A 26,047-nucleotide genomic window follows, 5' to 3' on the forward strand; every position below is an offset into this window, starting at 1 on the left:
ATTAGTGTCTTAAGGTTAAAACTATAACCTTTAATTTTACTTTTATACCAAAAAAATGTAAATTAAAAGACAAATTTGATCATGAAGGAGAAAAAATATATAGTGTAGTAGAGCTCATTTCTGAAAATTAATAAAGCAAAATTTAAATATGTGAAATCATATAATAGATAAATATAATTTTTTTTGAATTGTTTGGACTTAAATTTAAATATATTTTTCCTTCTCTTGTATACAAAATATAATTGTGATTTTATTCCAATAAACTCATAAATTACAGTGCGAATTTCGATGAGGAAGCTACAAAAAAAAATGTAGTGTACCAGAGTTAACCTTTAAAAATCAGTGATGTAAAATTTAAAATGCAAAATCACAAAATAGATAAATATAATTTGTTTGATTGTTTGGATTTAAATTTAAATTCTAATAGATAAAGTTTTTTAGCTCATGGTTGATGTTGTGGGCATTTTCCATCCTCTATTATTGATAGGAAGTAAATGATTTATTGAAAAGAGTATTCATCTTGTGTATGATATTCTCTATAAGCCAATATTAAAAAAAATAGTAAATAGTTTATATTTAATTTTAAATTTTAAAATAATTTTTTAAAAAATATAATTTTTATAAATAGTTTTTTCTAATAGCACATATTATAGAGGTTTAAATTGTAATTTTAAATTTATAAATTAGAATGATTGTGCTTTATATATATGGTTCAACGAACTTTATTCTTCTGTACATTAAGGAAGGTGGTGCCTAAGAAATGTATGTGCTCATAGAAATGAATAGTTTATAGTTTCTTCAATTAGTAGAGAAAGAAAAAAATTATGTGCAATCCTTTTATCTTTAAAGCATCGGAGAATTGGAGATTTAAATATTTTCTTCTACAAACAAAAATATTAGAATTTTTTCAATAAATAAAGAAATAAAAAATTTAATATTTGATTTCTTCATCGTCTTAGCATCCGATAAATGTGGTGTGAAGGATCGAGATATATCTTCTCCAAGATACGAAAAAGTTTCTCTAAGAAATAAAGAGTTAAGAGTTTTGACGAAAAGGTATCTTTTCTAAAAAACGAAGAGATTTCTCCAAGAAACGAAGAGGTTGAGGAGATATATTTTGTCCAAGAAAGAAAGAGGTTTCTTAAAAAAATAAAGAGATTGAATAAAAAAGTGTACACTTTAAATAAATATAATTAATAATTATTAAATATTTATAAATTATTTATTTTTATTATTTCTCTTTTTTTTTCTATATAAGTTGCCATAGGCAATGACATCAATTAGAACTTGAATTTGAAGAGAAAAGAACTATTAGAAGAAAATATCCTGAATATTATGTGAATTTTAATCAATTTGGTGATATTTATTTAATTGGTCTTCATACACTTACTGAACAGTTAGTTTTGTAAAATTATTTTTTTAAAATTTTTTTGTTCATATGTATTTTTTTGAATTTTTTAAAAAATTGATTATTTACTTATATTTGAGTGAGTTGTATACAATAAAATTGGTACTTGTTGTAATCTTTTTAATTTACTTTCATATTTTTCGATGATTTGATGAATTAGTTGCATAATAACTTGCTTTCACGTTGTAAATTAATTATCTTCTCTAAAATATGATATAAAATAATTAATTAATGGCTAAATTACATAAAACTTCCTTGTCAAAATTCGTTTTTTTTTTTTTCTCTCTGTCATTTAAAAACTTATACTTTGCCTCCTTGTAAAATAAAAAATAGTCATAGGGGGTACGGTATAAACTGTGATGACAAAATGACCATTTTGCCTCTCATCATTTTTGTCAACAGGAGAGAAGGCTGAGGATATTTTTGGCATAAAAATATATAATAATATTTTATAAACGGAACCCTAACGGATCACTAACGGCAGGGAGTGAAGTGAACATTTTTTATTTTATAAAAGAGCAAAGTGTAGGTTTTTAAATGACAGGGGGGTAATGTGAAAAATCGAATTTTGATAGAAAATTTTCTGTAATTTAGCCGTAATTAATTATCACTTTTATCTTGTTATTTTAAAAAAACTTTTGCTTTAGTACTTGACATTTATTTTGTAATAACAACAAATGGTTACATCCTGACCGTTGATATTTCTAGGAATACAATCGAAAGTTTTATTTGTTCAACTAATAGTTATTTTTTCTTTTCTAACAAAATTTCATAACTCAATTGAGAGGGACCCATATAAAATATTACAAACTATAAACAAAATACACATAAGTATTATATATAGAAAATATAGCAAAAATAAAAACAAACAAACATACAGATAAACGCAAATAAATCAACTCACAGATAATCGCTAAATCCCAAAATTGTGGAAAAAGAATATCAACATATTAATCCGGAAGCGTGCGAGGCACTGCCCTAAGGCGTATTCCCGTCCTTACGTGCGGGATTAACCGGAAATAATACCCCAAGGTACGACCGAAATTCCTCATTCTGCGAGCACGATCGTGAAGGAGATTGACGAAGATTCTCAACACCCAGTGGATAAGGGGAATATTCAAAAATGAAAGATAAAAGAATAAATGGATAGAGATTAACCAATGATCAAAAATCTTTTTTACCTGCTCTATCTTGAGTAAGAAGAAAAGGAAAAAGACCTAAAAAGGAAAGAGGATTTTACGTTTTTTCTCTTACGAGAAAGAAGCGGAACCCGCCCAACGTAACGCGGAAGAAACGGAACGGAAAAAAAATTCCATTAGTTTCTTTCACATTAAGAAAGATAATAAAATAATTAAATAAAATAAAATAAATAAAGTAGTAAATAAATAGAATCATAAATAATAAATAATAAATAATTTAAAGTTCAAATAAAATAAGTTCAAACTCAAAATTTTGAGTTTTTCACCAACAATTGTATTTTTTTTTTCTTCTTAAATTAGGTTAATGAGTGGTTACGTAACTTGGCTGTTGAGCTAGATGCCGACTCTGCAGCACATCTAAATCTGCATTGGTTGTTTGTGAATTAGTACCTGTTATATTTAAAAAATTAACCGCCACTAATTGAGAATCCATTAAAGCTGGAAGCGTATCAGATACTCCTTGGTCGAAAAATTCTAAAATACAACGGATATATCAGTGACGTGGTGTAACAAATCAATCAAATATCTTTTTTTAGAGATATATATTCTATCATGATTATAATTTTTTTTTATTGTACTTTTGTTTAAAAATAAAAAAAATATGATTGATTTGTTATTGACAACGTGGTGTAAGTGTGACTGTGTAGAATTCCTCGTCTTGATCCTTCCACCTGCTGCAATGAATAGGGAAAGAAACGATCACAATTATTCACTGCAACTCCATTAATCTTATTAGTATTGTTATTGTTATTATTCCTATTTTTCGTGTTTATCAAATTAATTTCTCTTTTATCTTTTGCTTCTTTTTTTTTTTTAATCCATAATGTTAACCTCAATGGCTTGCACGCTCCATTCCTCTCGTCGACCCCTGCCTCAAATTTTCTGAATATACCGACAAAAGAGTAAAAAAACACTGGCTGTTTATAATAAATATTTCCCCTCGATCTCCTCGCTCCCACTCGCTCGATCCAACACACCATACGATACATTTTAAACATCCTGTTCTTGTATTTTTTTGGTTTATGTTTTTAACTTTTGCTCTTCGTTTTTATTCATTGATTTTTTAAATCTTTGTTTTCCCCATGCGAGAGTGGCTTCCTTGTTGTCCCCAGTCCCCACCCGAGAGAAAGAGGGGAGAGACGATAAAAGAGGAGAGTCCAGCGCTCGCTTAAAAAACGTTGAAACTTGAAAGGCGCGCTAGCTTGCGCCCTAAGGAAGCCGCCTTTGACCCGTCCACCACCACCACAGCCACCATCTAAATTCTATTTCTGTAGCCACACACAAGCAGAGCACTGCTCCTCTCCCTCTACTATGCTATATATAAGATTAACTAACTCTCCGGAGTTTCAGAAAGGAGAACGAGCGAAGAGAAGCCCATCTCATTAAATCCACCCTAGAAGAGAAAGAAAAAGAGAGAGAGTCGAAAGGGAAAAAGGTATTATTATTATTACTATTATTTTTTTTTTTTTCTATTTAAGAAGAGAGTAATGCGCTACCCAGTAAATTATTATTACTATTATTATTGTTATTATTATTCTGTCATTCTTGATCAGCATGGCTTCTCTTCCTCCCGGCGGGGCCCCTGCGAATGGTCTGTCGGCCCCTCTGCCTCACCTCTTCTTTCGGTTTCGGTTTCGGTTTCGGTTTCAAATGCGCGGGGAATTGTTTTCGGAAGCCGAGATTTTACATGGCTTCTCTGTTCTGTGTCACGTGGGGCTGTTGCTCGCCCTCTCCTCTGTCTGGCTCTTTCGGAGGAGCAGGGCGGGCAAGTCGTCCAAGGAGCGAGCGGAGAACAACACCAAGAAGAGCTTCCTGCACTACAAGCTCGCTCTCTTCTCCTCCCTGGCCCTGGCTCTCCTCTATCTCATCCTCTCTGTTTATAACTTCCTCCTCCTCTTGTATGGCGGCGGGCGGCGGCGGCGGCGGTCTGATGATGAGCAGATCATCGCCGCCCAACTCGACTTCGGCATTAGGGTAGTTTCCTGGTCTGCCGCCTCCGCTTATCTGCTGTTCGAATTCGGCTGGTGCGGCGAGAAGAGGTTCCCGCCATTTCTCAGGATCTGGTGGGGTCTCTTCTTCCTCCTCTCCTGTTCTTCCCTTGCTCTCTCCTTCTTCTACTCGAGGGACCCTGGAGCTGTTATTCCCACCCATTTGTGGGTTCTCCATTCCGTGTCGATCCTTTCGAGTTTGATCCTCAACTTTGCCGGATTCTTTGGCAAGATGAGCCCGGGCGGAGGTGCTCCTCTTCAGGAGCCTCTCTTGAACGGGAACGAGAATAATGCTGCTGAGTCACGCTACGCAAGTGCCCCGCAAAGCGCCTCCTCCCTTTTCACAAATGCCGGTTTTTTAAGCGTCCTCACTTTCTCTTGGATGGGCCCTCTGCTCTCCGTCGGCCACAAAAAGACACTAGAACTGAAGGATGTCCCACCGTTAGATAGTAGGGACAGCGTTAATAGTGTCTTCCCAACTTTTAAGGCCAAGCTCGACTCACTCACTGGCGGTGGTGGGGGTGCGACTGCTCCTAACATCAGCAGCACCAGCAGCAGAAGTGCAGCTTCTGGTGGCAGCAGTGGCGGCGGCGGCGGTAGGATCACGACATTTAAGCTGGCCAAAGCATTGGTGCTGTCCTCGTGGGACCAAGTCCTATTGACCGCAGTTTATGCGCTCGTCAACAACCTAGCTTCCTACGTCGGTCCTTACCTCATCAGTTACTTTGTTGAGTATCTCAATGGAAACAACAAGTTTGCGAACAAAGGACACCTATTGGTCGTTGCCTTCGTCGTTTCGAAGCTTCTTGAGGGCCTGTCGCAGAGGCACTGGTTCTTCAGATTGCAGCAGGCAGGGATCAGAGTTAGAGCTTTCCTTGTCTCCATCATATACCAGAAGGGCCTCACTTTGTCTAGCCAATCGAGGCAGAGTCGTACAAGCGGGGAAATCGTAAATCTAATGAGCGTCGATGCTGACAGGATCGGGCTTTTCAGCTGGTACATGCATGACCTATGGTTGGTCCCGGTGCAAGTGACTCTCGCCTTGTTGATCTTGTATTCGACATTAGGCCTTGCTTCGCTTGCAGCACTTGGGGCCACCATTGTCATTATGATCGCCAATATTCCCCTAGGGAAGATGGAAGAGAGGTTTCAGGAGAAGATGATGGAGTCTAAAGATGTTAGGATGAAAGCCATGTCCGAGATTTTAAGGAACATGAGGATTCTCAAGCTCCAAGGATGGGAGATGAAGTTCTTATCCAGGATAATTGAATTAAGGAAAGCGGAGACGAATTGGCTAAGGAAGTACGTATATACGTCTGCGATGGTGACATTTGTCTTCTGGGGGGCACCTACTTTTGTTGCGGTAGTCACTTTTGGAGCTTGCATGATGCTGGGGATTCCGTTAGAATCAGGAAAAGTTCTATCATCGTTAGCGACATTTAGGGTCTTGCAAGAGCCAATTTACACTCTCCCTGACGTAATTTCCATGATAATCCAAACCAAAGTCTCTCTTGATAGGATATCATCATTTCTATGCCTTGGGGACTTGCCGACTGATGCAGTAGAAAAGCTTCCAAGTGATAGTTCAGATGTTGCAATTGAGGTACGCAACGGAAGTTTCTCGTGGGATCCCTCTTCTCAAGTCCCTACTTTGACAGACTTGAATTTTCGAGTGCTGAAAGGGATGAGGGTAGCCGTATGTGGAACTGTTGGTTCTGGCAAATCGAGCTTGCTTTCTTGCACATTGGGTGAAGTTCCGAAACTGTGTGGAGATGTTAAGATGTGCGGATCGACAGCTTATGTCGCACAGTCACCTTGGATACAAAGTGGTAAGATTCAAGAGAATATATTATTTGGCAAGGAGATGGATGGCGAAAAGTATGAGAAGGTTCTCGAAGCATGCTCTCTGAAGAAAGACCTGGAGATTTTGCCATTCGGAGATCAGACTGTTATAGGCGAGAGAGGCATCAACCTGAGTGGGGGACAGAAACAAAGGATTCAGATAGCCCGTGCTTTGTATCAAGATGCTGACGTTTATCTCTTTGATGATCCATTTAGTGCTGTCGATGCTCATACTGGATCTCATCTCTTTAAGGTATTGTATAATTTCCTTTTAAGTAGGTTATGCATGCCTTACTTGTATACTTTCTTTTTTAATTTGTCATTCATAGTTACGATTAACTGTATCTACTTGCTACAAACTATTTGGACTTTTTAATCCATAGAAATGGTTTTTACCCTCAATCATGCCAAGGATAATATAAAACCCCCTTCAAATATGTTAATGAGTCTACAAAAATGGCAGCTTCTAAGTGACCTTCTCTTAAAATTTGCAGGAATGTTTGCTTGGGTTTTTAGCTTCGAAAACAGTTCTTTATGTCACCCACCAGGTCGAATTTTTACCTTCAGCTGACCTTATTTTGGTAAGCTATGCTGTTTGCATTGATTACATATATGCTACTTTATGCTTCTCAACAGCATGTTACGCATTATTCATTCATTGTGGTAGGTTATGAAAGATGGGAAAATAGCACAAGCAGGCAAGTATGGTGAGATACTTGATTCAGGAACAGAGTTCATGGAGCTTGTTGGTGCTCATAAGGATGCTTTGGCTGCCCTCGACTCGATGCAGCTCACAACGGACTCTTCAAGCAGCAAAACAGAGATAATCTCAGGGGAGGTTCAGAAAATAGATAAGAAGGATGTCCAAAATGGCAAAGTCGATGAAGGAGCCCAGCAGAAGGGGCAACTTGTTCAAGAAGAAGAGAGGGAGAAAGGGAAGGTTGGATTTTGGGTTTACTGGAAATATATGACAACAGCATATAGTGGAGCATTTGTGCCCCTCATATTGTTGGCCCAAATTCTTTTTCAAGCCCTTCAAATCGGTAGTAATTACTGGATGGCTTGGGCAGCTCCCGTATCGGAAGATGTCGAACCTCCAGTTAGTGGATCAGTGCTTATCTATGTCTATGTCGCATTGGCTCTTGGAAGCTCTTTGTGTATCCTCGTAAGAGCTCTGCTTCTTGTCACAGCCGGATATAAGACTGCAACAATACTGTTCAATAAGATGCATACACGTATTTTCCGTGCTTCAATGTCATTCTTTGATTCCACTCCGAGCGGCCGTATCCTTAGTAGAGTAAGTCATGCATGATGAGTTCTATCATTTCAATAAATTTGGAGAAATTTGTAATATTGCGTTCTTGCTTACACTGAACTAACTAATGTTGTCGTTGCAGGCTTCAACTGATCAAAATGAAGTGGATACAAATATTCCAAGTCGGGTTGGTGCCTTTGCCTTCTCAGTCATACAACTTCTTGGTATCATTGCAGTGATGTCACAGGTAGCGTGGCAGGTTTTTATCATCTTTATTCCAGTGATTGCTGCCTGCATTTGGTATCAGGTATGTCCTTCACCATTTTTTCCTTCTCGCCATTAGAGTGGATTGATGTGAGTTTTGCTGAATGAATGATATGATCCTTCCAATCAACACTCTGTTTCACCAATATATCAAAATTTCAATCACCTCGCTTCCTCTCTGTCTTGTTGAACAGCAATATTATTTAGATACGGCACGCGAACTAGCAAGGCTTGTTGGAGTGTGCAAAGCTCCCATTATTCAGCATTTTGCTGAATCGATGACTGGCTCAGCAACAATTAGAAGTTTTGGCAAGGAATCACAATTCGTAGACAATAATTATCATCTGAATGATGATTACTCTCGACCCAAGTTTTATAATGCTGCAGCAAGGGAGTGGCTCTGCTTTCGTTTGGATATGTTCTCATCATTCACTTTTGCCTTTTCTTTGATATTTTTGGTGTCTCTCCCAACCGGTGTCATCGATCCAGGTAGGGAAATTATTTTTATTTTTTTAATTTATTTTTGAGCTACTTTAGAAAGTAAATTCTAGGTTATCTAGAAGCCAACAACAACTTTTGACTCTTCAATTTTTTAGGGCTTGCCGGTCTTGCGGTGACGTACGGACTTAATTTGAATATGATCCAAGCGTGGGTTATTTGGAATCTTTGTGACCTAGAAAACAAAATTATATCTGTAGAGAGAATATTTCAGTACACTAGCATTCCTAGTGAGCCACCCCTTACCATGGGAGAAGACAGATTGAATCATCACTGGCCTTCCAAGGGAGAAGTAGAGCTTCGCGACATCCAGGTACATTCCATCATCTTTTCAAGTTGCCATCTTCCTTTTCTTTCTTTTTTTATTGTTGGATGCAGATTTGACACCATATCTCCTGTTTCAGTTTTTAGTTACGTGCTTCTATTTGTTTTACACTTCAAAAGGTTGAAGCTATTACTGCAAATTAGTAGGAAATAGACTAGGAAGTAAGAAACTGAGCATGACGGCCCTGAAGATATGCAAAGGATAGTGTAATTTCCATAGTTTCGTACAGTCTAAGTCATAACTGATGTTTTACCAGTCCATAGAATTGAAAGGTGCAACTGTACAACCAAGTTTAATTAATTCATGAGAAATTTGTTATTGGGGCTTATAGATGCTGAATTGTGTTCTGTAGCTGCTCCTATTTTCTGGGTACTGATTTGTTTTGGATGCAGGTACGATACGCTCCACACTTGCCTTTTGTGCTAAGAGGCCTGACATGCACTTTCCCTGGAGGTATGAAAACTGGTATTGTCGGAAGAACAGGTAGCGGCAAGTCTACTTTAATACAGGCGCTCTTCCGCATCGTCGATCCAACTGTTGGCCAGATAATTATAGATGGTATTGATATCTGCACCATTGGGCTTCATGACCTGAGATCCAGATTGAGCATTATTCCGCAAGATCCGACCATGTTTGAGGGAACTGTGAGGACCAACCTTGACCCTCTTCAAGAATACACTGATGAACAAATTTGGGAGGTAGTTCGATCGTGCACTTCTTTTATATTTCTGCAACACATTATATGGCCCCTTAAGAATAGTTTAATTCTGTGGTTAGATAATCAAGCACTTAATTCAACTGATCTCTGTTTCAGGCCTTGGATTCCTGTCAGCTGGGAGAAGAAGTTAGAAAGAAAGAATTGAAGCTGGACTCTCCAGGTCTGATATCAGTCTCTAGTACACACAAGTCGTTGTTATCTGAATGAATCAGCACTGATGAGATTAGATTTTGTTTAAAAGATTACTTTTTGACAATTGTTGGATTTTCAAATGATTTGGGCTTCTCCTTGAGTAACCAATGTCGATCTGCAGTGACTGAGAATGGTGAAAATTGGAGCGTGGGTCAACGTCAGCTTGTCTGTCTAGGAAGGGTAATACTGAAGAAGAGTAAAGTATTGGTTCTGGACGAAGCAACCGCTTCAGTTGACACAGCAACTGACAACCTAATCCAGAAAACACTTAGGCAGCAGTTCTCTGAGTCAACAGTGATTACGATCGCACATCGTATAACATCAGTCCTTGACAGCGATATGGTCTTGCTTCTTGAAAACGGTTAGTCCGTTCCGAATAACCTATAATCGCAACACCCAACTATTGAGCTTCTCTCTCTATTCTCGATATCTTATCTGCCTTAAATTCTGAACAGGTTTGATTGTGGAACATGACACACCAACAAGATTGCTAGAGAACAAGTCATCCTTGTTCTCGAAGCTCGTCTCCGAGTATACTATGAGGTCGACCTACAGTTAGGTAAAAAATTGTTATAAAAACTAGGGTTGGTTAAACCAATTTCATTGAGATCAAAGTAACTTCGATGATGCCGAAAAATGAACAGGTAAATAGTTGTTCAGCGTATCCATATCCTGATCATCAGTACTGATCCGTAAGTAAATCAGGGTTAGGCTATTACTAATCACAGGCCAAAAGTCAGGAGAATTCAAAATTGCAGTGTGCTTTGGAGCTGACCAAACTGTCACATTTTGATGTGATCCTGCAGTAAAACTGTCAGAGATAAGTTAAGGGCTGAAATGGGGTTATAATATCGGGCTTGTAATGTTACTGTCGTTGAATATTAAAGAAGTTTTACAGCTTTAGGATGGTGTAACTTTTAGAATAATTCACCTGCTTTATGAGTTGTTAGGATTGAGCTAGATGGGAGAGATGATATACTGCTGTACACACACTCTTTGATAATTGTGAAGCCCATTCTCTCTTAAATCGTTACTGATTGATGCTTCTCACTTAAATGTGATGCACCTGTGGACCCATAATAAACACTGATTCATTCATTTGGCGACAATCACTGAAATCAGAGCCTAGCCCTGTAAATTCCTTGTAAATCTCAAGAGAAGTCTGACTATCAATCAAACCGCAACCTATTCCGTAAAAAGATTTGATTGACCCTTTCTTTGGTTGTTAACAACCTGATTTGATCTAAAACTTTAAATTATTGGTGCTACAATTCCATGTCCAATTTGAAGACCCGAACCTACTGAATTAACCGATTAAATGAGACCGAAATATTTTTTTAACTGAAATTTTGAATTATATACTATCCTTTTAAAAATTTTTAAAGAGTAAAATAAACTTTTTTTGTTCATCTAAGATAAAATATTACCATTATTATTTGGGTTTATTTTTTATTTTTTTAATATCAATTAAATTAAAATATAAATATTTTTTTTTTAAAAAATCATAATCTAAATTATAAGCTATATTATAGTCTTTTAAAGTTTCTCACTATAAAGGTACTTAATAACGTCCGAACTGACGGATACAAACAAAAATTTTGATTCAGTTGGTTTCGCTTAATTGTAAAATCAATAAAGTCGTTCGGTCCACCATCCATCCAAACGAACAGAAATGCTCTCCCCATCTGCAATGGCGGAAAGCTCGTGACGTGCATGGAATGGGCCCACGCGTTATCATTCTTACACTGATCTTTTTCGCCAAATGTTGGCGTTACACACTTACAACACACCATAACACCTTAGCTTCATTCTCTTTCTTTCTCTCATCTCTTCTTTTTCTTCTCTTCTCCCGCGTTCCACCATTCCCTCCGCATGCTGGTCAAAGAATCTGATATATATATATATATATAAATATATATATATAAAACCATGTTCTACCCAGTTTTTTACCTTTGGATCAACTCTTTTCATTATTTCTAACATTGATTAAAAATACTATAACCCAGTGGGGACCAACTCAACCCGAGGGGACATTTTCACTCTAACCGATACTAATATCATCATCCGACCTACAATTTTTTCATCAAAAAGGTTAAAAATTTGATAGCAAAAAAACGAGCGTTTACTATTATAGTATTCCAGCCTATATATATATATTAATATATATATATATATACTATATATATATATATATTTGAGAAATTTATACTTAAACCGAGTAGCAACGGCTCAAACAATTTCCCAATTAGAGAAAGTCGCCAAAACTTCATGCTTACAAGATTGGTTTCGAATTTGTAATTTCCACTTTCGTCTTTTTTATTTATCTTTCCTCTTTTACAGTCTAAAACTAAACAGAAACAGAACATCATTCTCACAAAAAAAAAAACATAAACTGAACAATCACAGGATCAAAAAGCACAAACAACAAAAACGGAAATCCGACTCTCTTCATACAGGGCAATCAAATTGCACTGCAGTGTAATACAGGTCAATTTCTCAAATTAACATAAAGCAGCTCACAACTGCGTTAGAATGATTGCAGATCATGATTAAGCAAACTCAAGGCCAACCACGAAAAATGAAAGATGCTGTTTGGGTAAATCAGAGGAAGCGTAGTTCTTACAAGAATAAGCCCGTACTCCGATGATTATTTTCCGTTCTACTGCTGGACCTTCTCCGTTGGCACTGCTACAGCCCGATCCCCACGCCTACTCAAAGTAGTATTCTTCAGTATCTGTAAGAAGTAACGGCCATTAGAAGATGGCTTTACAGATGAAAAAATAAAATAAACCCATATATGTACCAAAATAAGTGATAAAGGAGCTCCGAACCAAAAAGAGCTCTGATTGAATAGAATACAAAGAACTGGATCAGAACCACAGTAAATGCCTTAAACTGGTCCACCAATAGAATCGATAGATGATCAAAGCTTCATGCCGTCATCGAAGCGGATTTATAACGACCCTACCTTTTCGAAGGTTTAACTCACTAATGCTCGCGTGCTTTAATCTCAATAACGAATGGCCCAAATTAATTTACAAGTACTAGACGTATCGAAAGGAAATGCCACTCCATGTTGTGGTCAGTATCTATTGACCCAATGTTTAGTTGGTTCCCACCACACCTTCTGGCATTACTAGCTCATACTGACGCAGAAGACCTACTCAATTCAATCAATGCGGCAATGGATATTTAAGCAATCAACCCGACGAATCAATAATGCTTTCCGTAGGACATAAGGTTTTACCTTTCTAAAGCATAAAGTTTTGAAATGGATAAGGCCAGCCTAAGTATCTGCCTATCTGGTAGTGCATCACTAATATGACATAGCCAACACGGCAACTGGTAAAAGTTGAGTTGTGGTAATGACTTTCCCTTCCAGGGCGTGCCAAAGAACACGTTTAAAGATCCCCAGTAATGTGACAAGGGGCTCTATGGCATGGTTAGAATTTCTAAGAAAGTGTTGTCCCAGTGAGCTATCCGAGAATCTCTCTAACAGTTTTCTAATAAAATCCCCTGGCATCTTCAAGCTGAAGCTAGAAGCAAAAGGTTCAAAATGGCGATTAGCTTTTTCAGTTTTCAGAGTTCATTTCAGACTCTCGGTCGAGAAAGAAGCTCAGAATTTTAATCAACAAAAAGGGAGACGCTGCCTCGACTCCTCCTACTCCTACTCCTCTAGAGTAGAGAAGCAATTCTAGAAGCCAGACCAAACAGGCACCAACTACAAATGGATTTGTGCGGGATATATCCAACCTAGAAGTACTACTTGGTATTTCCGTAGTGATTTCTGTTTTTCACACTACTACGTACAGCGAAATTAAGGAAGAGAAACTAACCTAGTAAAATGGCAGTTTCTACAACTGCATTTTACGGATCAAAGTTTCCCGGCGTTCCAAATTACGACACAATAATTTTAAAGTGCGTCATAGTACAGTAAATAACAGGATGATTAGAAAGTGGTGAAATGGGGAGCCAGAGCAATCAAAGACAGAGCGGCAGTACACGCGACAGAGAGAGAGGGGAGAGGATAAGTTAAAAGAGCAAAAAATCATACTTGTCTGAGCATCTGGTTCTCGTTCTGTAATGTGGAGAGCCGCTCCTCGAGCTCCGAATTCTTCTTCTCCAAATCCTTCACCTTCGCCTCCAGATCGTTCAGATACGCCTTCTTCCTCTCCCTCGCTTGCTGCGCCGACACCCGATTCCTCAGCAACCTAAATATTATTCCATTCCATTTCCATTTCCATTTCCATTACACACACACACACAATAAAATAAAGAAGAGAGAAAAAGAAGAGAGAGATCATGAATCGCAGAGAGCTCGAGAGCAGATAAAGAGTCGTACTAGTACCAGTAAATTCTTCTTTCGAAAACAACCAAACCAAACCAAACCAAACCAAACCCAACCCACCTCTTGAGGCGCTTGTGCTCTTTGTCGGCGGGGCTCCGGCCCCTCCTGCGCTGGCCGGTCTGAGCCGACGACTGGGTCCGGTCCGGTCCGGCCGCCGAACCGGCCTCCCGGCCCGAGGTGGACGCTCCCGCCCCGAACTCCGGCACTCTCCGTATCTCCTCGTCGCTCTCCACGCCTGACCAGCAACGCAACAATTAATTTTATTTTATTCAGAGATCGACTAAGGAATTTACCACCCACCCGAACACGCAAGCCCTGGCTGTGAACCCAAAAAACCAATTCTTTTCTTCTTTTTCTTTCTCCGGAGGGAGAAACAAAAAACGAGGGAGAGGCGCATTGGTCGACCCAAGTCCCAAAGCTAACTTAATTCAGCGAACCCATGCATTAATAAGGAAAAATCCCATCTTTTCGGAACCGAACAGAGGAAAAAAAAAAAAATCGCATTTTTCCGGCCAAAAATCTACGTCGACTAATAATAAGTTGGAAAACACAAGTTTCCTACAAAAGCGTAATTACCCTCTTTGACTTCCATTGGGGGCGCGGAGCTCGAGGATCTCTCGCTGCTCGAAGGCAGAGAGCTCGTAGCTTGCTCTTGCATTCTCCTACAATCTCTCCAATCTCTCCAATCTCTTCTTCTTCTTCTTCTTCTTCTTCTTCTAATTCTGCTGCTGCTGCTGCTGCTGCTGCGGTTGTAGGAGGTAAGAGCAGGGGAAGGGGAGCTGATCAGCTAATAGTAATGCGCACTGTTCGTAAAGGGGGAGGTTTGGACGCGTTTGGGGGTTTAGAGGAGCACTACGGACCGTCCGATAGGGACAGATCGGAGGGCGATTAACTGGTCAGCGTGGACAGAGTTAGAGCCACAAACGACGGACCGGATCCAAAGGTGGAGACAGAAAGAGCGTGTGGTGATGCGGGCCGTCGGATCAGACGCTGATCTGGTGGCGGGCGGGTGAGTCGGTTTGTGTACGTTGCATCGGGACCCTTTTTTGGAGGATTTTTTTTTCGGGAAAGATGAAGGTAATCTCTTTCCCGTGAGATTAGACATTTTATTTTAATAATAATATATTTGTGATCGTGATAATAGGTGCTTAGTGAAAGTTATTATTAATCTACAACAGCCAAACAAATACTTGCTCCTGTTGGAAGAATATTTCAAAACGATTCTTTTCTATTTATTTAAAAAGTAAAAAAATTAATAAATTTTATCTGAACTACGAATCATTTATAGACTTAGTTATCTAATATTTCAAAATTTTATTTTTATTATCTAAATTTTTTAATTTATTTAATTTGAATTAATCAATTAAATTTGAATGTGTTATTATAATATAATGTAATTATTACGCGTCTTTGCCCGCAGCATCAATTTGTACATTTTGACTTGAGCATTTCTTAGAAGAAAATTGATATCTCAATTTTTGTAGGGTGAATTGCAGATGAGGTGGGTGAGTGTGTCACGTGCAAACATGTTGAGGAAGAGGAGTGGGTTAATAATTCATTTGTCCCTCACTCCCGTCGGGGTCACCTTAGGCCATGACGGGAACGGGACAGTGGACAAGTATCCACTCGAGCAATAATATTTTTACACCCAAAATTAGGTATATTTTAGATTGTCTAAATTTTTGAATGAATTAAATGTACTTTCGGGTAACGCACAAAAGAGCAATTTTCTGTCAACATGGGTCGACTTTCGAAGTAGCAGTAATTTCTTTCTTCCCCCGCACTGTTCAAATACTTGTCATTAACTCTCCACACTGCCACTGCTAATAAAGAGAAGAGAGGAAAACAATAAAAGCAGCTTTAACAATTTGGGGAAAAAACAGCAGGGAAAAGGCTTTGCTCTATTGAATATAAACTATACACTGGTTATCACTTATCAAAACTTAAGTTTATGAACATGAACATATTGATTGTGACAAAGACAAATGCATATAGTAACAGTAATCTCTAAGCATACTATCTATCGTATATTGAGCAAATAATAATAATAATAAAAAAAAAGAAATAAATTGTTCTTTTCAATATGGGTTTCTAGAAATCTTTCTTTTCACTGTAGAAATGTGAGGTTCATTTATTTATTTTTTTTTTAAAAAAAAAAACATGTATCAGATGTACCAAGTGCTTGACTTTGACTATCCTTTGTAAAAAAAAAATAAACATAAAAAAAAAGCGAGAGTCAATAGAAAAGTAAACATAAAAAAGAGTGAGAGTCAATACAAAATCGTAGCTCACCTTTTCTGCCGAAATCACAGAGGCAGCCCATGATCCATATGCAGCAACGCCCAGAGAAAAAAACAGAAAAAAAAGAAAAAAAAAAGCAGAAGAATTAGGAGCTCCCTTCAGTCCAAAGCAAGCAAAAGCAAGAAGTGCGGCAAGCAAAAAGATGGCTTGGCTTCTGCTTTAGGCTGGAAGGAGCCCCTGCTTCTGCTGCTTTGAAACGGTTTAACTCCATCAGCCAGATCCATTAAGAGGAGAGCAGAAGCAGCAGCAGCAGCAGCAGCAGCAGCAGCAGCTGCTTGTGGGAGGGAAGATGCATATCAATTAAACAAGGATTAGAGAAGAAGTGAAAGCATCGGCATAGCATACCATACCAATTCTCTTGTGTTTAAAGGGCTGCCCATCCCTTTCATACTTCCTTTTCTGCATCTTTTCCTAGCTTACCCGTGTCTAGCTAGCTATATGGTAAAGCTCTTACAAAAATTGTGCATTACATTGTATCATACGTTTTAAGGCTCTTCGAGTCTTGACCAGTTGTTGCACATGGCACCAACATATATACTTAAACTTTTGATTTTTCAACTAATGATCAAATGGTATGGTTAACTTAAACAGCAGCATTTCCCCCGAATAATTTAATATTTCTGCACAGGAGAGGAGTCGAAGCATTGATGGTATGTTCTTTATGCTTTAGCATCAATATCAAAAAACAAACAAGAGAAACAAGAGAAACAGGAGTAAGACGCAAAACAAGACGTCAGTCGAAATAAATACCAGTTCACTTAAATTAGAATTCCAGGAAAATGTTAGATCTGAGTAATAAAGTCGAACAGAACAGTTGGGCAAATCAGTTAGCTGAGCGGTCCCAGCTACCGCAATTCGCCAAAGCAATAAATATTCGTTCCCCCTGCAATGTGAAGTTGCTTTCCTCTCCTTTTGTTTTTGAGTAATAGGTATCTCATCCTGCCAATTGGAAAAGGAACTGCGTCCTAGTTTCCTTCTTCAGGGCTCGTATCCTTTTGTGTCATATTAAGCTTTAATTATGGGGCTCTCCTTTCCTCTTCATCATTTGACGTGGTAGCATTCTTGTTTTATTCTCCCATGAATCCGATTCCCTCCTAAGCTTATCTCTCAGTCCATCTATGTATGCAACAATACAATGGGGTATTTAATATTTATGGCATCGTAATCTAATGAACTATATATGTTAATTAAGTTGGCAAAATAAGAATTTTTCGCCTGGGACTGACTGCGGTGTAACTAAACCAGCTAGACTTCGGCAGATAGAGGTGCCTCCAAAACCCGAGTTTTGTGTAGTCAAACAAAAGTAAAAGTCGGCAGAAAAGGATATTATGCCGCCGACTTTATGATCCCGTTAAAATCTAATTTCCTCAATTAATTCTCTTTTATGGCAATGTATATGTTAAATCGTTTGATCTTGCGACTGCAAACCAAAACATGGAAATGTAGTCAATTCGAACCCCTAAACCCTAAGTAGTTAACGGTGGCAGGTCTTATCGGCTTTATACCCCTTAAAGTAAAAGTGTTCTGTTGGCTTGTTCTCAAGAAGAGGCCCCTAACGGCGGAAAACCTAGCAAAGAGAGGATGGACAGGGGCCACAACCTGTGTGCTATGTGGGGTGGAAGAGGAAACGGTGGACCACCTATTCACCCGGTGTGTTTTCAGCAGATTCATTTTAGTGATGGGTCTGGAGAACGTTCAGTCTAGAGATCTGGGGAATGACGTGATCTCCGTTTGGGACAGGTGGATGGGTAGGAAAGGAATACACTATTTGAGAAACAGTCTAACCGAATTAGTAGGTTGCTGGTGCATATATCTCTCTACTCCGGTCATATGCTTCTTTTAACTATTAAAGCTTTATGCTTTTTTTAACTACTAAAGCTTTAAAAATCTAAGTTACCAGCCTCTCTCTCTCTCTCTCTCTCTCTCTCTCTCTCTTTCTCTCTCTCTCACACACACACACACAGAATCAGAATTCTTCTTTTGAATCTGTAGAATGATCACACATACCGACTGTCCCTAGAGCAAGTGGCAAAGGGCTTGGTGGTTGGTACCCAAGACCCAAGTTCGAATCCTAGTTGATTCACATTTCCAGCTAAGTTTATTTCTAAATGAAATAAACGAAGCGGGTAGCATGCTCCCTATCTCTCAAAAAAAAAAAAAAAAAAAAAAATCTGTAGAATGATCACAATTTAACCTGGTCTTCTTGTTTTAGTCTCCCATGGGTCCAATTCCCTCCTTTACTTTCCTCCGTTAAACTTAAGATCCACCTTAGCGACTGGTGAAGTAGGAAGTAGCTAATTGCTTTAATTTGTCTAATTAACGAAGGTCATCATTGTCTTTATATGCAGATGGAAGACATCAGGTTGCTGCCTTGTGGTGTTCTAATATGGATGGCCAGAAAATCTCTGACCATTCAAAATAAAAGATAACAGATATGACCAAACTACTTATGAATACTAGCACATTGGCTTAAGAGGGGGGGGGGGGGCAGGAATGAACTTCGAAAAATCCTCAATGCAGTTCTTACCATCATCTGTCATTCATTAATAGATGACAGCAATCTGGGTTTCTTAAGCTGCGAGACTAGCGGAACGCATATTTCTTTGAAAAAGCCCTTTGCTGCATAGTTTCTCTATCTCCTTTTTTTTAAATCTAATTCTGTCTCAGATTAATATGATCTGAATTTTGCTACTCAGGGAAGAAAACACTGAACTTTGAAAGGAATGACTAGGAAGATATGAATTTATATGAGTTAAATCAGACCTCAAATCCAGCTCTTGACCCGGCAACTGAGAAAGCTATCTGACACTGGAGCCTTCATAACTAACAACATAATGAGAAAAGAAAAAGTCTAAATAGCAAACAAAACAACTAGCTATTATGTCTTCATTGTCTTGTAAAAGGTTGCTACCTATCTTATCTTTCTCTATAAACAGTTGAATCCCTATTGGTCCCTCCCTCTTCTTCCCCTCCATTTTAATTAATCATGCAACTTTTTTTTCTTTTTTTTTTTGAGAGATAGGTAACACGCTACCCGCTTCGTTTATTTCATTTAGAAATAAACTTAGCTGGAAATGTGAATCAACTAGGATTCAAACTTGGGACCTCGGATATCAACCGTCAAGCCCTTTGCCACTTACTCTAGGGACGGTCGGTAATCATGCAAGTAACTTAGAATACTTCAACTACAAGTATCACAAAATCGTCGCCTCTACCACACTGAACTATAGAAGATGCGCAAAGGACAGGACTAAAGCAGCAATAGACCAAAAGATTATGGATACTAATTATATTTCCGGGTTTAAGCCAGTGGAGTACCTATTGCAATCAAATATAAACAAATAGAATAGGCGATACACATTATTGGAAGCCTTATGGTTGTCCTCCAACGATTGTTGGCAACGTAATTGAAGACATTTAAGCATCTCCCACTGATGTCCAATAAGAGTGAAACAATACATGTAGGGAAAATGGTCCTAATGGAATGATTGAAGCTTGTGCTCACCTTATTCAGTTCACTTTGTCTACAGCAGTTGACCATAGAAGTAGAGACACACCCTCTATGAGCAGGTTACTGGTCGGAATCCATCAAATTACAAGTTCGTTTTCCACAAACTATAAATATAGCACTGTCTAAACTGCATCTTCCTTGTAAAGATGGTTATTGTCATCCTAGAAAAAGTTGGCTTTTGCCAAAATGAAATTAGCCGCCATTTACGTGACAATCACAGCCAACAAAATCCAGTAAAGAGTTTCAAAAGGCATGAGACTTAAACTTTTAAAATTTAAAGCATGTTATGGAATATACCAAAAAAAAATAAAAATCAAATGAGGAGGGGGAAGACACCAGTAGGCAATTATACTAAGGTACTGATACTTGTTTAGTTGTTTCTGACAAAAATGGAAGTTAGAGGCAACCTAAGGGGAAAAAAAAGGGGATATAGAATGATGCAGGAATAACATTGTCAGTCAAAATGAGCAGATACCTATTGACTGAATATTTCAGCAAGCTTTTTCTGGAGGTCAACTTCTTCATATTCAGCATCATCACCATTGTGGGTCTTGGATAGAAAACTATACTCATATTTCCCATAATCTTTCTCGACATTTCCATTAGCAATCTGTTCATTCCCTATGTCTGACAAGACATCACTTCCATTATTTCCATCAATCGATTGAGGCCTTTTCTTACCCTTCAGAAGTTCATTCAATGGTTTGGGCCAGTCAAAATCATTAGACAAATGGCTTCTTGAATACTGATGTATGTTGATCGCAGACCCGCTGCCTTTTGAATTGCCTCTACCATTCTCTTCTTTAATCTGCGCGAGAGTTTTTGGACCAGAGAAGTCGGCAGTAACTACAGCAGATTTCACCAATGGAGATGTGAGCTTAATATCTTTGTCAGATCTGGAAGAATGATTCGTGCCTCTCCTCCTATGTGCCTTCTTCCTTCTCTTCTTTCGAGGTTGCTTAGGATACAAAGGTGAAATGGTTGCAATCTTCGGTGATTCTAAAATTAACCTACGACGATGATGCCAACCCATTTCATGCCTAACAAGTTGGGCCCTACTGTCATAACCTGGCCAAAATGAATGCAGGATCTCTGAATCAGGCCTACTCCTTTTCCTCAAATTGCCCTGAAGATCCCCACCATCTCGGGCATCATTTTCATACGCCGTATACAGAGGTTTCCTTTTTCTACAAAGCATTCGCTCTGATATCTTCTCCCTACAGAACTCCAATTCTCTTTCATACAGACCCAAACGATCGTAAGAGTCATATAAGAACTCATGATCTGGGAAGTCGCTCTTATCATAACCAGCTAACTCCTGAAAATCATCTGAAAAATTATGACGATAAGGAATCTTTGACTCTCCTTTCTGCGCCAATTGGTTTTCAGCATCATCTTCATCAGCTAATTGTTCTGATCCATCATCCACAAGCACATCAAATCCTGGAGAAGCGTCTAGGTTAGTAACATCTTCCGTGTCAGAACAATCTTCTGCTAGTTCCTCAGAACTCTGATCTGACCAGAAATGTGAACAACTCTCAGGCAAAGGAATAGCATGTTCCTTAGATTCTGGTATTGAGTCAACAGAGAGGGCTTTTTCTTCCAAAAGAGGGCATGGTTCTGGCTGTGGAGACACCTCTTTGCACTGATTTTCCTCGATAAGCTCAGATGTGTCCTTAGGTCGAATTATAGCGGGCAACTCTCCTGATGGTGGTACCTTATCCTTGCAAGCAAAAGCTATTTTACCCATGGAGAGACCTGTAGTGGCTTCAGGAGCAACTCCTGAAAGCTTTGGAGCAGGCAAAAAGTCATGCAGAAAAAGGCATTGATCACCTTTTATGCAGTGCACATGACGGTAGAAATAGCACGGGATGTTTGCCTTGCCAGAGGAAAGAGCACCATATGATTGCTCAGAGAGAGGTCTTGAGGAAACTTCAAAAGGCTGCAAGAAAAAGAATTGATCGGTAAACTTCATAAATGAAACAAGAGCATAGATATTACAGCATAAGTTGGGGTAAAATGAGAAAAAGAAAAGTCAACAGTGAAGTGCCATTGATACTAAAGTTGACTGGCTGTATAAGGCTATATACATTTATCACTATACTGCTTTTAGCACTTGAGCTCATCAATTACATATAATAAACTTTTCAACAGTGGAATTATGTCATAGTGCTAGCAAAAGTTTCTTGTCAAAAGATGCAGACTAACTTGAAGCGAAAGGCACTACAAAATAAGAGTGAGTAGAAAAGAAAGAATAGAATAAAGAGAGTGGCAAAATATAAGACTCCCTATTTCTGGTCTAGGAAAGTACTCATACAGAAATGAATGCGAAAAAAAAGGAGGATTCATATAGCTGAACCCAATTAGTTAGGCAAGGAGGATTTATTGATCTCTGTTTAAGCTGTACATTGATCTCTCTTCTAAGAGTTATAAGAAAAGGAGGAGAGCTTCCTGCGCCTTGCTATTAACAGCACCTAATTTTTTTGTAGTTGAATTACAATATAATATTAATCATCGTTATTTCTTGAAATATTCTTAAAATTATATAAATACCATCTCCATGTATGAGGATCACTAGTTCACTATTGAGTGCTAAGCAGAAACACTATATTGGAGACATGTCTAACAGTTGAAAAAGGAAGAAAGCATAATCTATATGATGAATGCATAATGACAAACCAGCCTTTATAAGGAGTATCTAAGGTTATAACGATAGCACTTTGAAGAACATAGGAAGCATAGATCAACCTCCTAGCATGCATTACACGACCAAATGATTTGGCGAGTATTTGCCAAGCATTAATAAAGGTTAAATATCACTAAGAACAAGATACATTTTACCGTTAGCCTGCACATGATTTTCCATTGCTAGAGCGTATTAAAATGTGAGTATCCGAAAAAAGAATCTAAACAAGAAGAAAACAAAACGAAAACTTACTGGGTGTCTAAAGCCACAGTTAGGGTTAAGGCAATTTCCTCTCAACCAATACCAGCAATCTTTCGGATTAAGTCTGGCACTTTCGCTGTGACGGTACTCACATCGACTCCCCTGAGATGAGAATATGGAAATAAACTTCATAAGCTATCTTACAATGTTAATGGTGTCAAAGAGAAAACAACGAACACTGTCTTCTATAAAAAATATGAAGACCCTGGTAATGGAATTTGTCAGCTGAGTTGTATCATCTCTCAAGCAAACAAACATTCTTAAATGGAGAGTAAAAAAAAAAAAAAAAAAAAAGGACTGAAACAATCATAAACTGAAAATCACAGATAATTCTCATCGCAGGTTAAAACACGTATATAAGTTGCCAAAACCCTAGAACAAGATAATGCTCATCAGTGGAGAGCTATATCAATTTCCCACTTCAAGATATGTTACTACTAAATCTATAACATCACCTCAAAAAGAATAACCCAAAATCTGCCCAATTCCTTTGCAGTAACTGTAGATGAACTAAAAACTGTACTAACACAGCTTAGCAAAAGCTTCGTGAAAGGGTAAAAGAAAATATAGTCAAATAATCCACTATAAACAACAATAAACTTGTGCGAAACAGAATCTATCACATTCACTGCGACCTAACAAACCCTAATTCTCCGCTAATCAAATCAGAAAATAAAAAGGCTAAGTAAGACATGAAACAGAACCCTTAAAAATTCAAAGAACAACATGCTCATTCATAAGTATTAAGTATAAACTACAAATTAATTCGAAAAAATGGAAACAAATTGGAAGGCGTGAGGGAATGCCAGTAGAGAACCTTCTTGCAGGTGAAAGGGGAAGCTAAGAAATAGACGCAATCGGTGTTCCTCTTCCGAATCTCCTCCATTGATGACCTCTCTCTCTCTCAGAGAGGAGACGATAATCGAAACGAGTAGCGCCTCAGTGAGAGGTGAGAGGCGAAGCTATGCGATGAAATTGAAGAAGAAGAGAGGAGGAGAGAGGGCGACTCGAAGAGGCTTCGCTCCGATTCCTGGGGCTTCATATGATCGCGCTGTTCATGTGATATATAGACGACAATTCCGGGTATCGGGTGCATTGCGACCCTCGACCACCCTCGCCGCGGGAATTCGAATCGTGTAAACAAAACAATATGGGGAGCCAATGCGGCACGGATATGGCACATCAAAGTAGTCCATGCAGCTTTAAAATTCGTTTCAAATTTGTTTGATAATCTTGATGTAGAAAAGTATGGACAACACCCTGAAAGTGTACACCATTTTGCAACAGAAGTGGGCTCCTATTCAAGCAATTTTCTCTGAGGTGTGTGTTGGCAGTCAGGCAACTAATTCCTTTATCTGAGGTACTGATTGAAGCTGCAGTAATTCTGCGACTTCATTATTCCATGCACATTGCAAAGTGAGTTGAAGCTGCAGTGAATCTGAAATTAATATGTTTCTCTCAGGCTGAAGAAGAAGGCTCACGTAGGAAGCGGGGAGGTACACTCCCCTTGTAAAAGAATCTGCAGACACTTTTCACAAAGGCTTCTGCTGGCAGTACAACTTATCACCTGATTTGCTGCCTCACTGGAGAATAATATAGTGGGGATCTCCGATGACCTATACTTTGATTAATACAATCATGACACTTCCATGCTTCGATTATCTGAACACCACTCACTTCAGAGGACAATCTCGATATGTTAAAATATACACAAGGAATCTCTAGATATAAGCTCTAACACAGGGCATGCTGATTTTGAATGTAATAAACTCTGAAAGAGACAATTGCTAGACAACATATAATCTGAAAACTGAGTACTATCTTCTGCTCCGCTAGCATTGTTATTGATTTTACAGAAAAAGACTGAAGATCCAAGAAAAAAAAAAGAAAAGAAAAAGATCAACAGACACGTTCTAAAATACCAAATAAACTACAAAAAATCACGATAGTTTCAAAGAAGACATCACGTGTACATGATTAATGGAAGCAACCATTCCATGTTAAGTTGGAAGATCTAGCAAATGTGGCAGCTCTTCCGACACGCTCCATAGTAGTCAGGAGTGCCTGCCATGAAGACTGGATTCCTCTGGCATTCCCCAATTGCAGCCCACCGCGGACAATTGTCATCCTCATCTGTGCACTCAACGTCACTGGAAGCCGCCAGAGACTTTGTGGCATTTGTGGCGCTGAATGCTCCAACGTGGATATATTTTGTTGCGATCCATTTCTCTCCATCAAGCACCTTACAGCTGCCGTGAAGACTACGCTCATCAGGCGTAGCATCAAGATTCAAATTGAAAACTAGAAGGGCATTGCCCTTCACAATATTCACTGCATAGCCAGTCACAGCACATTCTGACCGTGTCTCATCCTTTTGTTGAGTGTTTTTTACCTGTTGGATTGAAAAGAATGAGATAGTTTAAGAAGGAAAAACAACAACTGGAGCATACTACTGGTTATATACGGGCTACAGATGTCCGTGCTTTACATATGAACCCAGAACCGCTCAAGAACAATAGCCATGAAGAAAATTCCTTGCATCTCTATCCAAAGGCTTAAAAATGTGAAGTCACTGATGACTGCAGCAACTGGAGGCGCTTATAGGGATAAATGTTCTCACCTCAGAGTTCGGGAAGACTGTTTCACCACCATGAGAAACATCAGAGAGATATAGTAAAATTGTTGCAATTCTATTCTCACCAGACACTACCTCGGAATTATCCCGATAGTAGTCGAAATGTGGTTCGTAGCTTTCATTAACTCCATAGTGCAAAATTTGCATGTCTTCTCCATTTTCTGAGAGACCACAAGAACATTGTTGGAAATTAATGAAAAATGACCAGTTTGAAATTTGAAGTCAATGACATTCTAAGTTAAAAAGCAAAGGGAACTAAAATTTTATCTGGTAAGACAGAGAGGTACCTCTAGGAAGAAAGGTCCATAATGATATTCTTTCCTCAATCTCTGAGATAATATCATCCTTACAAACAAGAGAAAATAAAAAAAATTAGCAGGGTGAGTTGAAGTAAAAAATTAAATAAACTAGCTTAGAAATTAAAATCTAGTTTGACTGTTTTTTGATCCTAAATACAGATATTTGAGAAATGCAACCAAGATGATTAAACAACTAAGAGAATTAAGCCTACAACACACATTAGAACCTTGCTACTCATTTAAAATCATATGTATCCTTCGAAATCAAATGATAAGGTAAAAGGTGCATTCAATAGAATTAAATCACACTTCCATTT

At 38.4% G+C, this 26,047-nt stretch overlaps 4 protein-coding genes across 8 annotated transcripts; 1 reads left to right on the forward strand and 3 right to left on the reverse strand.

Annotated features, from left to right (window-relative positions):
- The first annotated feature begins 3,619 nt into the window (after window positions 1-3,619).
- On the forward strand, window positions 3,620-10,592 carry LOC109704598 (ABC transporter C family member 3-like). The gene is made up of 11 exons (XM_020225355.1): window positions 3,620-4,042; window positions 4,161-6,690; window positions 6,932-7,018; window positions 7,105-7,734; window positions 7,835-7,999; window positions 8,151-8,445; window positions 8,553-8,767; window positions 9,172-9,477; window positions 9,594-9,657; window positions 9,811-10,050; window positions 10,145-10,592. Exons 2-11 carry the CDS (start codon window positions 4,162-4,164, stop codon window positions 10,246-10,248), a joined length of 4,635 nt encoding a protein of 1,544 aa, XP_020080944.1. The 5' UTR covers window positions 3,620-4,042; window position 4,161; the 3' UTR covers window positions 10,249-10,592.
- A 1,756-nt stretch (window positions 10,593-12,348) lies between these two features.
- On the reverse strand, window positions 12,349-15,148 carry LOC109704597 (transcription factor HY5-like). Its single transcript, XM_020225354.1, has 4 exons — window positions 14,614-15,148; window positions 14,098-14,272; window positions 13,744-13,900; window positions 12,349-12,423 (listed from the first exon to the last, which is right to left on the reverse strand). Exons 1-4 carry the CDS (start codon window positions 14,693-14,695, stop codon window positions 12,349-12,351), a joined length of 489 nt encoding a protein of 162 aa, XP_020080943.1. The 5' UTR covers window positions 14,696-15,148.
- A 1,441-nt stretch (window positions 15,149-16,589) lies between these two features.
- Window positions 16,590-24,443, reverse strand: LOC109704599 (zinc finger CCCH domain-containing protein 34-like). 4 transcript variants are annotated; one of them, XR_002214437.1, is made up of 5 exons: window positions 23,614-24,443; window positions 22,788-22,898; window positions 20,325-21,791; window positions 19,844-20,024; window positions 16,590-17,454 (listed from the first exon to the last, which is right to left on the reverse strand). XR_002214437.1 is itself a non-coding variant. In XM_020225356.1 (4 exons), exons 1-3 carry the CDS (start codon window positions 23,680-23,682, stop codon window positions 20,325-20,327), a joined length of 1,647 nt encoding a protein of 548 aa, XP_020080945.1. In that variant the 5' UTR covers window positions 23,683-24,443; the 3' UTR covers window positions 16,590-17,454. The 4 variants fall into 4 exon arrangements, 3 of the variants coding, with proteins under 3 accessions (XP_020080945.1, XP_020080948.1, XP_020080947.1); XM_020225356.1 differs by lacking the exon at window positions 19,844-20,024; XM_020225359.1 differs by lacking the exon at window positions 16,590-17,454 and having other exon boundaries at window positions 19,538-20,024.
- Window positions 24,444-24,595: 152 nt separating this feature from the next.
- On the reverse strand, window positions 24,596-26,024 carry LOC109704600 (probable prolyl 4-hydroxylase 7). 2 transcript variants are annotated; one of them, XM_020225361.1, is made up of 3 exons: window positions 25,719-26,024; window positions 25,507-25,592; window positions 24,596-25,188 (listed from the first exon to the last, which is right to left on the reverse strand). In XM_020225361.1, exons 2-3 carry the CDS (start codon window positions 25,576-25,578, stop codon window positions 24,811-24,813), a joined length of 450 nt encoding a protein of 149 aa, XP_020080950.1. In that variant the 5' UTR covers window positions 25,579-25,592; window positions 25,719-26,024; the 3' UTR covers window positions 24,596-24,810. The 2 variants fall into 2 exon arrangements, with proteins under 2 accessions (XP_020080950.1, XP_020080949.1); XM_020225360.1 differs by having other exon boundaries at window positions 25,417-25,592; window positions 25,719-26,022.
- Window positions 26,025-26,047: the final 23 nt, after the last annotated feature.

This window comes from Ananas comosus, unplaced genomic scaffold (assembly GCF_001540865.1).
Source record: "Ananas comosus cultivar F153 unplaced genomic scaffold, ASM154086v1, whole genome shotgun sequence".
Taxonomy (NCBI): domain Eukaryota; kingdom Viridiplantae; phylum Streptophyta; class Magnoliopsida; order Poales; family Bromeliaceae; genus Ananas; species Ananas comosus.